General features: G+C 39.9%; 1 protein-coding gene across 1 annotated transcript; it reads left to right on the forward strand.

Moving 5' to 3' along the window:
- The first annotated feature begins 506 nt into the window (after positions 1 to 506).
- Positions 507 to 3,294, forward strand: LOC133858572 (putative F-box protein PP2-B12). The gene is made up of 3 exons (XM_062294050.1): positions 507 to 875; positions 2,445 to 2,581; positions 2,693 to 3,294. Exons 1-3 carry the CDS (start codon positions 597 to 599, stop codon positions 3,096 to 3,098), a joined length of 822 nt encoding a protein of 273 aa, XP_062150034.1. The 5' UTR covers positions 507 to 596; the 3' UTR covers positions 3,099 to 3,294.
- Positions 3,295 to 14,322: the final 11,028 nt, after the last annotated feature.

Here is a 14,322-nt window from a genome sequence, read left to right on the forward strand (position 1 = left end):
TAAAATTTTAATTTCAATTAATATGTGTGTGTGTGTTTTTTTTTTAAAAAAAATAAAATCTAAAATAAAATAATCCTATTCGAGCCGAGCTCGAGCCTAATACTCGAGTTTGAGCTCAGCCAAAAATGCTGGGGTTCGAGCTTGAGCTTGCACATGGTTCACACCCTGGCGAGCCAAGCTCGAACACGAAGTGGAGGCTCGTGTCGAGCTCGAGCCATGCAAAAAAAAACTCAAGCCGAGCTCGAACAGGAGATATTCGCTCAAGACCAGCTCGTTTATACTCCTACGTCACACAGACTTGCCTGAACTTCCATGCCTTGAGAGGTCACTTTAATTTAACTTTTAAGTGATATCTTCATAAATTGGGGTTTTTACACATGTCAAATTCTCATTTGGGTATCAATTGGAGTCGGAGTCAACGTTTACTCCGCTGCAATCTGCATGCAGCATGCAGCATACCTGCATTCATTAGAAACGTCCCAACACTATTCTAACACGCCTCCTTAAGAGTAGAGGCATTGTAAAGTCTCCCAATGTCAACCAACACAAGCCCAGCACAATTCATTCCCAAACAGAAGAAGAGAAGTTGAAAGGAAATGGATATTACGATCGAAGCCGTACTGCCGGAAGAGTGCATCTCCGCCATAATTTCCTCAACATCCCCTCCCGATGCGTGCAGGTGTTCGCTACTCTCCCGGATCTTCAGATCGGCTGCAGGTTCGGATCTCGTGTGGGAGAGGTTTTTGCCACCGGATTATCAGCAGATCATTTCTCAATCGGAGTCGTCCGTGTCATCGCTTTTGAATGTCCTGCCCAAGAAGGATATTTATTTCCATCTCTGCCGTAATCCCATCCTGATCGGCAACGGTAACACGGTGAGAAAGAGTCACTAGCTGCGTACTCATGTTTATTAGCTCGTTATAAGTTTTTCGCAACCGTTGCGTCAAGGAAAAGATGCTTTTCTATATTGATATTGCTTTGAGGAATACTCTTGTCATAATCACAAGAAGTTAAGCAGTATGGATCCTGAGATTGATGACTAAAAAATTCTTTTGAGACTGGGGATTTGGCTTTTAGGTGGTTTGAAAAAAAAAAAAAAAAAAACTCCAGCAGATCTTCTATGTTATGTGATTTTTTCAACTTTACAAATCGAAACTCTCTTTTTCTCATAAGATCAATTTAGTAAATAATAGACCAATGTTTTAAGACACAGTTGATGATATTTAATGCTTGGATAGAGTTACCTAGTGTCATACCGAACGTGATGATTTGGCTTACTATTTTCCGGAAAGTTTATTTCCTAATGATTTTCTTTAATTCACTATCCTTGCTGGCTTGATCTTGGTTTGGGATTCCTTCAGAGAGAATCATATTATACATGAAAGACATGCATTTGAGATCTTATTATTGCTTTGCTTTAAAATATTTCTTTTTATTAAAATTTAGGGATAAATGCATTTTAGTTCTTAGTTTAAGGATATGACAAATAAATCTTTAGGTTTTGAAAAGTGATTAATCACTCTCTAGGTAAGCCAAAAAAATAAAAATTGGTCTCTACCGTTAGAAAAATTGACAGAAATTACATTAGCACCAATCATATATTGTGTGACATGTGTCATTTACAATGGTCAACTTTAACGGATTATGTCAACTTTTCTAACGGTATGAATCAATTTTTTTTTTTTTTTTTCTTACACTAGGGAGTGATTAATCACTTTTTGAAACTTAGAGAGTTGTTTGTCAAAACCTCAAATCATAGGGACCGAAAAAGCATTTATCCCTAAAATTTAAACTTAAGAGGAATTGCAATTCCAAGATATTTTTTAAGGATAATTCCGAATGCTATTTTTCTTCTGGAAGTTCCAAATATACAGTTTGTCACTGTTAATTTTTCACTTACATCTGTTTGGTTTAGCGTTTCAAAACTTGTAATTTCAAAAAATAGCTATTTCAAAATGCAATTAATGAGAACTTGATTTTTAGAAATACAATTAGCGTTTGGAAAAATTGTGATTCGATCTTTAAAATCATGTATTATTATTTTTTTTTTTTAAAAGGTGTCTCCCACATATTCAAACCGCCATTTGCAAACTCACTTCCAAACAGGACATTTTTCACAATTTGTTTCAAAATGCACTTTAAACTTTTGAATTCGCAAAGCCAAACACGCTCTTAGTTTAATAATTGCTTGAATGTTGTTGGTATGAAATCCAATGGTAGCACATCCGGTTGGGGTCATGTCTCATGTTTGAATCTTTCACCATTTCTCTTATCTTGTAGTCACTCACTCGATCAAAAAGAAGTGTGGTTCATATGTTTGATTATATCGAACTGAGAGTCTTTGTGATGTACTTCTGACTTTGTTTTTGTCATCTATTCTCCATTTCCCTATCCCTACTCTCCTTTTGTTGGTTTGTTGAATAATTGGAATGGTGATTGAACAGAGCTTCGCAATTGATAAATGGAGTGGGAAAAAGTGTTACATGCTGGGAGCGAGGGAGTTATGTGTAATATGGGGACACGATGCGCGTTACTGGAAGTGGGTTTCTTCAGCTGAGTCGCCTGTTTTTGCCCAGTCCAGGTCTCTGTCTAACGCTCTGTTTGCGTGTGCGTGCGTGCATAGGCATGCTTGTTTATCCTTTTTGTACATAGCAACTGTGGGGATAATATTCTTGTTGTATGAAATGTGCAGATTCTCGGAGGTGGCTCATCTTCTACATGTGTGTTGGCTTCTCATAGGACGTAGAATTGAGACTAATATCTTGTCCCCAAACACAAGATATGGCGCCTACTTCGTTTACACTTTAGTGGGAGATCATTTCAATGGGTTTGACCGCCCAGTGAAGGTGTCCATTAAATTTGAAAATGAGAACGAAGGCAATGCTACCAATGACGCTTATTTGTTACCGGATACACCAGGAGGACAGAATGGACAAGTTCCACGCCGGAGAGAGGACATGTGGTTGGAGGTTGAGATTGGGGACTTCTTCAATGGCCAAGTTGATAGGGTGGTGGATATGCAATTGGGGGAGACTAGAGTCCTTAACGGGAAGTCCGGCCTTGTTGTCCATGGCATCGAGCTTCGTCCAAAAGAGTAAACATAGCAAGGGAAATAGTTTTGTTATTGATTATTGGAATTTTCTTTTGGGAAAAATTCAAAATCAGTTCATATCGTTTCATTGGGTGGGTTGTTTATTTTGGTTAAGATGTACGTTGTGTGTTGTATGTACGTATCACTTGATGCCCAAAACTTATATATTTTCAATAAAGTTCTATATATAGATTATGATCATATGAACATTGGAATTTTCTTTTTATAAAAAATGCAAAATTACTTCGTATCGTTTCATTGGGTGGGTTGTTTATTTTGGTTAAGATGTACGTTTGTTGTATGTACGTATCAGTACTTGATGCCCAAAACCTATGTTCAATGAAGTTCTATAGATTATGATCAAGCCAGTTCCCTCTCTGCCAAAGGTATGGTTGATAATCTAACCATGCCACTCTCACACAGTTAATTTTTGAAGTTTCGTGATTTTAAAATGATTCTTCCTTACAAGTTGAAGGGTTTTTATTATTATTATTATTATTTTTTATTTTATGAAGTTGAAGGCTTGAAACTTAGTCTCACCCCTACCCTTGGCTATTAGCCAGGCAATACTGTCAATGCACAGCCAAGGCTGAAGGAGTTGCACCCCAACATGCCAATTTGCCAAGTCCAGTTCCTTGCTTTTCCGAACGAGTAAATTTGTCTATAATCATAGCACAATGAGAACTTCGAAAACAAATAATGTATGGTAATGTTTTCATATTTCAAAGACAAAAATATACTTTTCTCAAAACTATTAATAAACAACTCACATAAAACTTTTCACACTTAATAAGAATATTTGACAAGACGGGTGCTTAATTTTTGTAGGTGTAGGACTAACTTATTACTTCTTCTTTTTTCTTTTTTTCTTTTTTTTTTTAAAAAAATAATAATAAAGTAGGGCGGCCACATGACCACCGTAACATGTCAAGGATGGTTATGCAGACACCTCTCTTGTCCACAGAAAAATCCGTGAAATCTCCTTAATTCATCAATAGCAACTATTCTACATGCCCGCATCAGGTATATATCTTATGGGAATAACTTCTGTCCAGTCGTGGCACAAAGGAAGGGTATTTTGCCAACCAATAAGAAATCGACAAGTCAGCTAAAACTCAAAAAATGAAATGCTGCTGCCCAACCGGAAGAGCACCATCACCACCCCAAATCCGCAGCCCCAGGCCGAAAAGCCGCCGCCACCGGGCCGCGCGGCCACCCCCGGGGTCTGGGGGTGGCTTTCGGGCCACCCCTAGATGGATCTAGGGTATGCCCGAAGGCCACCCTAGGCCCTGGGGGGTGGCCGCGCGGCTACCCCTGGTCCATGGGGCGGTCGCGCGGCCATCCCCGGGGTCTGGGGGTGGCCTTCGGGCCAACCGATCTAGGGTTGGCCCGATGGCCACCCCCGGCTACTGGGGGGTGGCCCCATGGGGCCGCCGCGCGGCCACCCCTGGGGTCTGGGGTTGGCCCGAACCGGGGGTGGCCTTCGGGCCACCCCTTCTGTCCGGGCGTCACTCACCGTCGGGTTTGGCCTGGCTGTGACGGCGTCTTCCGACCATGACAATGGCGGTTTTCGACCTGGACGGTGTGGTCCGACACGGGCGTTGGTGGCGTTTTCCGACTTGGACGTTGCCGGAAGCGTCCAGACCCACGTCGGAGGAGTTGGGGTTGGCCTGGCTGTGGCGGCGTGTTCCGACCCGGGCGGTGGCAGCGTGGTCCAGTACGGGCGTTGGCGGCGTGGTCTGGCCTGGGTGGTGCCGGCGGCGTTCGGCCTGGCTGTGGTGGTGCAGATTTGGGCAGGGGCGTTCTCAGCGTGGTCCAGATCCGGTGTTTCAACAACACTTTAGTTTTTTGAGTTTTTTTGTTTTGAGATGATGTGTCAATATATTATTGGTGGGCAAAAAACCCTTGGTTTTTGCCATAACCTGATAGAATGGGCTCTCTATTCTTATTCTAGTTCTCTTTTCTGTATCTCCATCTTTTCTTTTTCTTTTTCTTTGTCTCTCAAGAAAAATTGGGTTACACCCAACATTGCAAAAAAGTTTGCTTGAAGTATATTAGACTATAATATATATCTCATTCTTTTTTTTCTCGTTTGAGGGGAGGCGTGAACTATATCAATCTTGATATATATGTCTTTCTAGTCTTTTTAATAATTGTTGAGAATTTCATTTTCTGTACGTTAAGTGTAACGCCCCCAAACCGTTAAAAGTTAGGTTCGTCCATTTTCTTACACAAAACCGCAAACATTCATAAGGTCTGCCAGATAACCTATCTAATATGCTAAATTAAATAAATTTCTAGAAAATAATTTTTTTAACTCAGAGCTTCAATAAATGCGGAAACGAGTATTTCAAAAAGAGCAATTATATATGTTTGATTCAATAACTGAAAATCTATAGAAAAACTAAATTTATCGTGCAAGTGCACTTATTAATGTCACTGAAATGCAATGTCCTAATGCTAGCCTAAATCCCATCCCGGCCACCTAAGTTTCTCTACTCATAACCTGAAAATAAAAACAAAATAAGGGGTGAGTGAGAAATGCTCGGTAAGGTAATCCTCAACCATAAAACGGCTGAGTTAAATTCATTTTCTTCAAAACAATTATTAAAACACACTTGAAATCTAAATTTCCAGAATACAAATATACGTTCGGTATTTTGCTTAAAGCATAAAATTACTGGTTGATAAGTAAAACTTCTCATATTTAAGGCTCATGTATACTATTACGCCCTGTGTACTTAGGGTTGCGTGGTTTTTGCTGTGACCGTGGCAGGTAACTGTGGCCGCAGGCCTGCCTCGTCAGCTAATTAATTAAAGTGTACTTAGCATGACCTAGAGACGGATTACCGCATTCTCAACGTCCTTCAGCAGGTGCGCTTCCATCTCAAGTAACGGTACTGAGCTTAATCCTCTGTGAATCTCTGTGAATATCTCTGGGACCAAAATAATAGTTTCCTCCACACACGTGCCTCTTTTATAAAAAAATTTCTCCTTCTCATAAATTATTCTTATTCCTTTCACAATGCTTGGTAACTCTTGAGGCAACGTGTGTGAGGGTTTTTACACTCCTCTTTTATTTAATTTCAAAAAGTAGTAACTTCCTGTCTCGGGAACTAAATAAGCAATTGACTATAATTGGAAAGTCCTTTATAACTAAAGCTTTTCTTAAAGCCATTGATTTCAAGAATATCATTTCTACCGACAACTTTCATCTCAAGAATATTTTAAAACAATCCTCCATGCATCAACATAAATTTGAAATACATAACGAGAACAATTATTCGTAAATATGCTAGAATCAATGGATAAAATAATTTTAGAAGTGGTAGATGATCCCTTACATCTCTGAACGCAGTACGTCGTTGGAATATCTCGACACCTTACTAGTCACCTGGTACATGTTTAAATAAATTAATACCTCGTGCAGTCGTGCTAGTCACTAGACTACACACTGACACCACTAAGATTCGTCTTGCTAACCTACTGAGAATGGATTCCTTAAGCATACTAATAACTCGAATAACACATAAATCATTAAATAAACAATAATACATTTTCTTTTATTGATATTAGAAATACAACTCAATAAAGACAATTGCCATAAGAAATATTCTCCATTAAAGTCATATAATTTGATAAATTCATGTATAACCAAACTTTACATCTTTCAAAATAATTTATTAAAAAGACTCCGTGATTTTTAAGCAATTAACAATGACTTTTAAAACACTTGAATTAAAACTGTCTTTATTTCTCTGCGGAACATAATTAAAATAACTAAAATCTAATATATTTTTGCCAATGAAGATTTGTTATGAGGTTATTAGGACATAGGAGTAGAGGGAAAATAATAATAAAATAAAATAAAAACAGAAGTAGTTTAGGACTTATACCAAAAATAAAAGAATAGAAAAGAAAGTAAACAAATAAATAATTTATATATATATATATATATATTATTCTTCTTCTTCTTATTTTTTGTCTGGAATAGTGTTCGGCTGCTACTGCATATACGCGACCAGTAGAAAAAAAGAGAATAAACAGGCTATGAACGCTTCAAACAAGGGCTGCTTTTTAAATGGATTAAAGTAAATAAAAAAAAAAAAAATGAAAGGTTAGGTGTACAGAATAATATTTTCTGTGGATGACAAGAGATGGAAGATAAGGACAAAGGTGCTACAGTACAAGGCTAGAAAAGAGAAGGAAGAAAAATATAAATGTTGGGGATAAATCCCACTCAACCCGATCCAAAGAGAAGATTCAAAAGTCAAATAGGTCCAAACAGATAAGAATAATGATAAAGATAAGAATAATGATCATATCAGAGGTCTAAGAAGATATCAGATCAGAAGTCTAAGAAGATATCAGATTGGAAGTCTAAGAAGATATCCAATTAGAAGTCTAGTAAAGGATTGAAGTCCAATTAGAACTCGGACAGCAGTTCTAGATCAACAAGGAGCAGGAGTCCTAATCCAGGTTTGACTCCACCTCTATGCCTATAAATAGGCTCATACCCCAGGTATAAACTAAGACTCAATTTTATGCATAGAGCATTATTTTCTCACAGAAGCTAACTTAGGCATCGGAGCGGGACCCCCGGAAGGGTCCCTAGTTTTTGTTGTTTTGCAGAATTATCAAGAAGCGTGAAGAACATCAAAGGAACGTGCAGATTCACATCATACCGGAAACTGTACCAACAGTTTGGCGCCGTCTGTGGGAAACGATTATTCGTTCCTCATAAAAGAAAAATAAGATCCAGCATGGTGATGAACACACGTTCCGGAAGCCAGACCAATCGACAGCCCGTGGCCCCACAGGAACCGGCTATTCAGAATAATTTGCAGCCTCCACCGAACCCTCCCCAGGGGGGTGGAGATCAAGATCGCACAGCAGCGTTGGAAGCCCAGATTGAAGACTTAAATGCAGAATTGTTACGCATGAGGACGAGACAGCCCAATCCCGAGATGAATAGGGATGAGCGTGAGGAAGAAGATCACAATAGCAACATTAATCCTCGGAGGGAGGATGACCGCCAAGGAGATCTGAGCAGAATTATTGCCAAGCTGGAGAGAAGGTGCACGTACATGGAGATGGAAAGAAAGGACAAAGGCAGATCCGTAATGGTGGACAAGCTCCTAAAGGGTACAGACTCACCCTTCACCAGACGGGTGGCAGACTATCAGCTTCCCGATAAGTTTAAGGTACCCCAAATTCTAAGTTATGCAGGAGACAGAGATCCCTTGGATCACCTAGAGAATTTCAAAGCTCATCTAGACCTTCACGGGACACCCGATGAAGTAGCATGTCGGGCCTTCCCTCTTACTCTTTCGGGGAATGCCCGAGACTGGTTCAGGAAGCTGCCCCCGAATTCCGTTGATCAGTTCAAGGAATTGTCCAAGATATTCCTAACGGAGTTCTTGGCTTTCCGGACAAGGAAGAAGCCTTCGGGATATTTGCTATCATTGCACCAGCAAGGCAATGAGAGTCTTAAGGAGTTTATGGCTCGGTTCAACCGAGAGAAGGCTACGGTCGAAGATCCGACCGAGGATATGATTTTTGCTGCCATTTATCAGGGAATTTCACCCGAGGAGCCTTTGATGAAGAAGTTGATCCGGAAGCAACCGAGTACCTTGCAGGGCCTCATGGATAAGGTAGAAGAATTCATCAATCAGGAAGAGACGCTGAAGTCTATGGCCAGTTCTAGACTACCCCGAGAGACAGCCCCAGAAAAGAAAAGGAAAGAACTCAAGAAAGCTGATTGGGAAGAGCAGAGGCAGGTAAAGAAGTTCAAAGATTACAACTTTACACCTCTCAATGCCGAGATATCAGAAGTCCTCATGGAGATCAAGAGAGATCCGGCGTTTCGGGAACCACAAAAGATACCAGGTGATCCTCCTTATAAGAATGCAGGGAAGTATTGTGATTTCCATAAACAAGCAGGTCATTACACCGAGGGGTGCGTAACCCTAAGGTTGTTAATAGAAGAATTCATAAAGAATGGCAAGCTAGTTCGGTTCTTGGGAGAGCGACGGAACCATCCAGGAAATAACAGGCCTCGGAATCATCAGGACTATCAGCCCCGAGATCAACAGCCACGGGATTATTATCCCCGAGACCGTCCTCAGCTAGACGAAAGGCATCAAGAGAATGCTCCCCGAGATGACATAGAAAAAAGAAAGGACCGAAGAAGCAGAAGCCCACAGCATAGAGAGCCGAGGCAACAGCAGTATCTGCCCGTGATCCCATAAAAAGGACTCTCAGGAATTTCAGGCTTGCTTTTATTTTTTAGCATTTATATTTGCAAAGAACTAGACTTTTATTTTTAATTCAGACTAGACAGAAAATTCCCCAGATTTTGGGAATAAGTATTTTCAGAATAAATGAATAAAGCTGACTTAAGCATCGGAGTGTTCCCGGTCTAGGGACCAGGAACCCGTTGATGTTGTTTCTTTTGCAGGCAAAAACTCTCGGATCAGTCCTAGCCGAGAGTCTCGGATCAGTCCTAGCCGAGATCAAGAAGAAAGGGGGGTCGTCTCGGATCAGTCCTAGCCGAGAGCAAGAACAACTTCTCGGATCAGTCCTAGCCGAGAAGGAGCCTCTCGGATCAGTCCTAGCCGAGAGCAAGAACAACTTCTCGGATCAGTCCTAGCCGAGAAGGAGCCTCTCGGATCAGTCCTAGCCGAGAGCAAGAACAACTTCTCGGATCAGTCCTTGCCGAGAAGGAGCCTCTCGGATCAGTCCTAGCCGAGAGCAAGAACAACTTCTCTGATCAGTCCTTGCCGAGAAGGAGCCTCTCGGATCAGTCCTAGCCGAGAGCAAGAAAAACTTCTCGGATCAGTCCTTGCCGAGAAGGAGCCTCTCGGATCAGTCCTAGCCGAGAGCAAGAACAACTTCTCGGATCAGTCCTTGCCGAGAAGGAGCCTCTCGGATCAGTCCTAGCCGAGAGCAAGAACAACTTCTCGGATCAGTCCTTGCCGAGAAGGAGCCTCTCGGATCAGTCCTAGCCGAGAGCAAGAAGAAACTTCTTGGGGGGTAAGATTTAACCCTCGGGTTTTGCAGGTTAGCAGGTTTTCAGAAGGAGACAAAAATCGGGTTTCCTTAGACATGGAATTCCCATTATTCAAGCAAGCTTCAGATAAGGGAATTGGGGGGTAACTGTTGGGGATAAATCCACTCAACCCGATCCAAAGAGAAGATTCAAAAGTCAAATAGGTCCAAACAGATAAGAATAATGATAAAGATAAGAATAATGATCATATCAGAGGTCTAAGAAGATATCAGATCAGAAGTCTAAGAAGATATCAGATTGGAAGTCTAAGAAGATATCCAATTAGAAGTCTAGTAAAGGATTGAAGTCCAATTAGAACTCGGACAGCAGTTCTAGATCAACAAGGAGCAGGAGTCCTAATCCAGGTTTGACTCCACCTCTATGCCTATAAATAGGCTCATACCCCAGGTATAAACTAAGACTCAATTTTATGCATAGAGCATTATTTTCTCACAGAAGCTAACTTAGGCATCGGAGCGGGACCCCCGGAAGGGTCCCTAGTTTTTGTTGTTTTGCAGAATTATCAAGAAGCGTGAAGAACATCAAAGGAACGTGCAGATTCACATCATACCGGAAACTGTACCAACAATAAACAACAAGAACGAATCAGGCGTGGAGACCATGCTGTCTGAAAAGAAGGAAATAAAATAAAAATGATAAAGGCTATACCTCCTTCGTTCTAGTATTTTACTGCTAGGAAAGAAAAAGAGAACTAAGAGCACTCCCAATGGCTTATGTATTTTTAACTTTAAGCTAGAATAGATAATAAAAGTGTTAAAAATGTACTCCATCGGATTATGTATTCCTACTCTAAAATACATTTCCCTTAATTCCGTAAATAGTGGGCGCTGCTTGCAGCGTTGCACGACTTAACGCTACAGTTTCCTTTTCCTCCACTTTTTCCTTTCCCTCCAACTTTCCATTTCCCTCATCTTCTCTCCCGCTTCTTTTCTCCTCTCTGCGTCTCTCTGTCTCCATCTGATTCATCTGAAGTTTTGAGCTCATTTTCATTCCCCATCTTCTCTCTGTCTCTGAAGGTCTTCTCTCTCTCTCTCTCTCTCTCTCTCTCTCTCTCTCTCTCTCTCTCTCGCTTGTTACTGATTTCTCACGCTCTATGGGCTCTCTTCTCTGTTTTGATGCAGGAATCTTGGTGTTTGGTGCTTTGGAAGATTGGATGATGGGTAGTTGAAGCATAAGACCTCAACGTCTGGGCTATCGGGCGTAAACGTGAGTTATTCTCTTTTTCCCGATTAATGTTTGATTAAATTATTGTAATTACAAGAGCCACGTCCATAGGAAAGAAAAGAGGAGGAAATAATAATAAAAAATTAGAAGGAATAAAGACTACCCACGTTTGGTGATAAACTGATAATGGACTAAAAGTCAAGGTTCATGATTGTTCTACAAACATGAATGACCATAGAACCAGAAAATATTAAAGTAAATATTTGAAGGACAACAAGATAAAATAAACTAAATAAATTAGCATGTCAGTGTATGAAGGCTACGGTTCTACAGAAAGAGAAAAACTAAAAAAAAAAAGAGAAATAAGAGACAAGATGTTATTTTGTTTAATAACGCTATCAACAGATTTTTAATCATTTTTTTTAATTTAAAAAAAATTTAGAAAGTTAAATCATTTTTTTTTTGTTGTACAAAAACACTCCATAACAGCTTCATTTTATCTTTTCCTATATTATTAAAATAATATTTTTAACCTTTTTATTTTTTTTATTTTTACTTTATTATGGAAGCTTCTGCATCTTTTTACCTCTTCTTCTTTGAAGCCGTTGATGCCATTTATTTTATTTTTCTTCCAGTTCTCTCACCTCTGTCTTCTTCTCCCTCTCGTCTGTCTCTTTTTTTTTCTTTTTTTTCTTTTTTTTTTTCTTTTTTTTTTTTTCTTTCCATAAAATCTCTTCTTCTTCTCTCTCTCTCTCTCTCTCCATCTACTTTCTCGCTCTTGTCTGCATCTTCTATTTTACTCAATCGCTCTCTTGTTCTTTGTTTCTTCGTTTTTTCTTTTGTTCACTCATCTGTTGTTGATTAAGAATGAGAGAGACAGAGGCGTGAAGGGAAAAGCGTCGTTGTCCATCTCTATCCATCTCCGCCGACGGCATCAGAAACTTCAAGGAGGAGGAAGGGGATTTTGTGGGAGTTGAGGTGGGTGGCAGGGGCAAGACCCGCAAGGAGAGAGGTTGAAGATGACTGAATGAGAGAGGAGAGAGAGAGCTGTTTTTTTTTTTTTTTTACGTTGAGGATGCGTTGAGAGAGGAGAGAGACAAACGTTTTTTTTTATTAAAATAAGCTGTTGGGAAGCTACAATTGGGAAGCACTCTAGCTTCCCAACGATGACCCTCTAAAATAGAGTAACTGTTGTGGCTTATTTTTTGTGACTTTTTTCAAATTTTCCCTATTTTAGGGAACAGAATTACTTAGAGCACTCCCATCAAGTTCCTTAAAGTGGTTCCCTTCGCTATATTTAGGGAAAATATCACAAAAAACACAAAAATCGCACCTCCAGCAGCTACCCTAATTTTGGGTTTTTTGGTTGGGAAGCAACAGTGCTTCCCAACCCATTATTTTAATAAAAAAAAAACTGGCTCTCTCCTCTCTGTCCTCTCTCCTTTCCCCTTCCCGCATCCAAAGATGACCGAGAAACAACTTCTTGCTGATTTTCCTTCACTTTCTCACCAAACAAACAAATAACCACCTTAATCACCACACAAAATCCACAAAATCCAACTACGAGAATAATCGGAAACCAAAAAAAAAAAACCCCAAATCCATGTCTCCCAAACAAAGCAATCAGATTATTCATTGGAGAGAATCGGAAAATCGGCTCTCTGTCAACTCACCAGAATTCGGCCCCTGTTTCTTGTCTCTTCCGTCAACTCACTGGAAATTCGGCCCTTATTTCGCCGGCGACGACCCAACGGAGATCCACCGGAGACGACGCCGTATTGTGGTTCTGCACCCCCGAATCGTGATTGGTCTCCAACACCATCGACGACGAATCCACATCCATTGCTTCAATCCATGATTCGAGCCCTACCTTAGAGATCGGAACTAAAATTTTTGCAAAATCGCATTCCTAGAATTTCTGGAAGAGATTTATGAGTTGGTTTTGAGAGAGAGGACGGAAAAGATGAGAGATGAAGGTGATGGGTTTTGAGAGAGAGAGAGGATAGAGAAGATGAGAGGAAGTTTATGGAGAAGACGAGAGAGAGGAGGAAAGAAAAAAGAAATAAAATAAGAAAGAGAAAAAATAATAAAATAAGATAAGGAAATAGTATTTAATTGATATGGAGAAAATTTAGGGAATCTATTGTGAAATTTTTTTTATAGGGAAGTAAAAAATAGTTTTATTCCCTAAATATAGGGAAACTGATGGGAGTGCTCTTAGGGAACAAAACTACTTTTAGGGAAAATGGTTGGGCTCTTAGGGCCCTATAAGTAGTTCTATTCTTTAAGAGCACTAGTAGCAGATGCCCTATAAGTAGTTCTATTCCTTAAAATAGAGAAAATTTGAAAAAAAATGTGCAAAATACGAGCCACAACAGCTTCCTCATTTTAGATAAGGATCCTTGGGAAGCTACAGTACTTCTCGATACATTGGGAAGCACTGTAGCTTCCCAACAGATTATTTTAATAAAAAAAATGTTTCTCTCTCCTCTCTCCTCTACGCATCGTCATTCTTCAACCTCAAAAAACAGCTCTCTCTCTCCTCTCTCATTCAGTCGTCCTCATTCCTCAACCTCAAAGAAGATGCAGACAAGAGAGAGAAAGAAGATGGAGAGAGAGAGAGAGAGAGAAAAGAGTTTATGGAAGAAAGAAAAAAAATAGATAGAAAAAATAGGAAGAAGATGGAGACGAGAGAGAGAGAGGGAGAGAAAGATAAAAAAAAAAAAAAAAAAAAAAAAAAGAAGAAGAAGAAAGAAAGAAAGAAGAGAGACAGACGAGAAGGAGAAGAAGACGAAAAAAAATAAAAAAAAATAAAGAAAGGAAGAAGAGAGACAGATAAGAGGGAGAAGAAGACTGAAAAAATAAAAAAATCTGAGAGAGAACCGAAAGGTGGGTTGTGCGTGGGGGAGAGAGTTTAAGTGGAGAAGAGAGGGGGTGAGTTGGGGGATCATTAAAATGAGAAAATTTGAGAGAGAAAAAAAAAAAAAAAAAAAAG

The sequence above is a fragment of the Alnus glutinosa genome, chromosome 1 (assembly GCF_958979055.1).
Source record: "Alnus glutinosa chromosome 1, dhAlnGlut1.1, whole genome shotgun sequence".
Taxonomy (NCBI): domain Eukaryota; kingdom Viridiplantae; phylum Streptophyta; class Magnoliopsida; order Fagales; family Betulaceae; genus Alnus; species Alnus glutinosa.

Excerpts from the sequence above, each read along its gene's own strand:
- LOC133858572 (XM_062294050.1), top strand. The coding sequence starts at position 597 with ATGGATATTACGATCGAAGCCGTACTGCCGGAAGAGTGCATCTCCGCC. Across the intron at positions 876-2,444 it reads TGATCGGCAACGGTAACACG|AGCTTCGCAATTGATAAATG; the intron begins GTGAGAAAGAGT and ends GTGATTGAACAG. Across the intron at positions 2,582-2,692 it reads CCTGTTTTTGCCCAGTCCAG|ATTCTCGGAGGTGGCTCATC; the intron begins GTCTCTGTCTAA and ends TGAAATGTGCAG.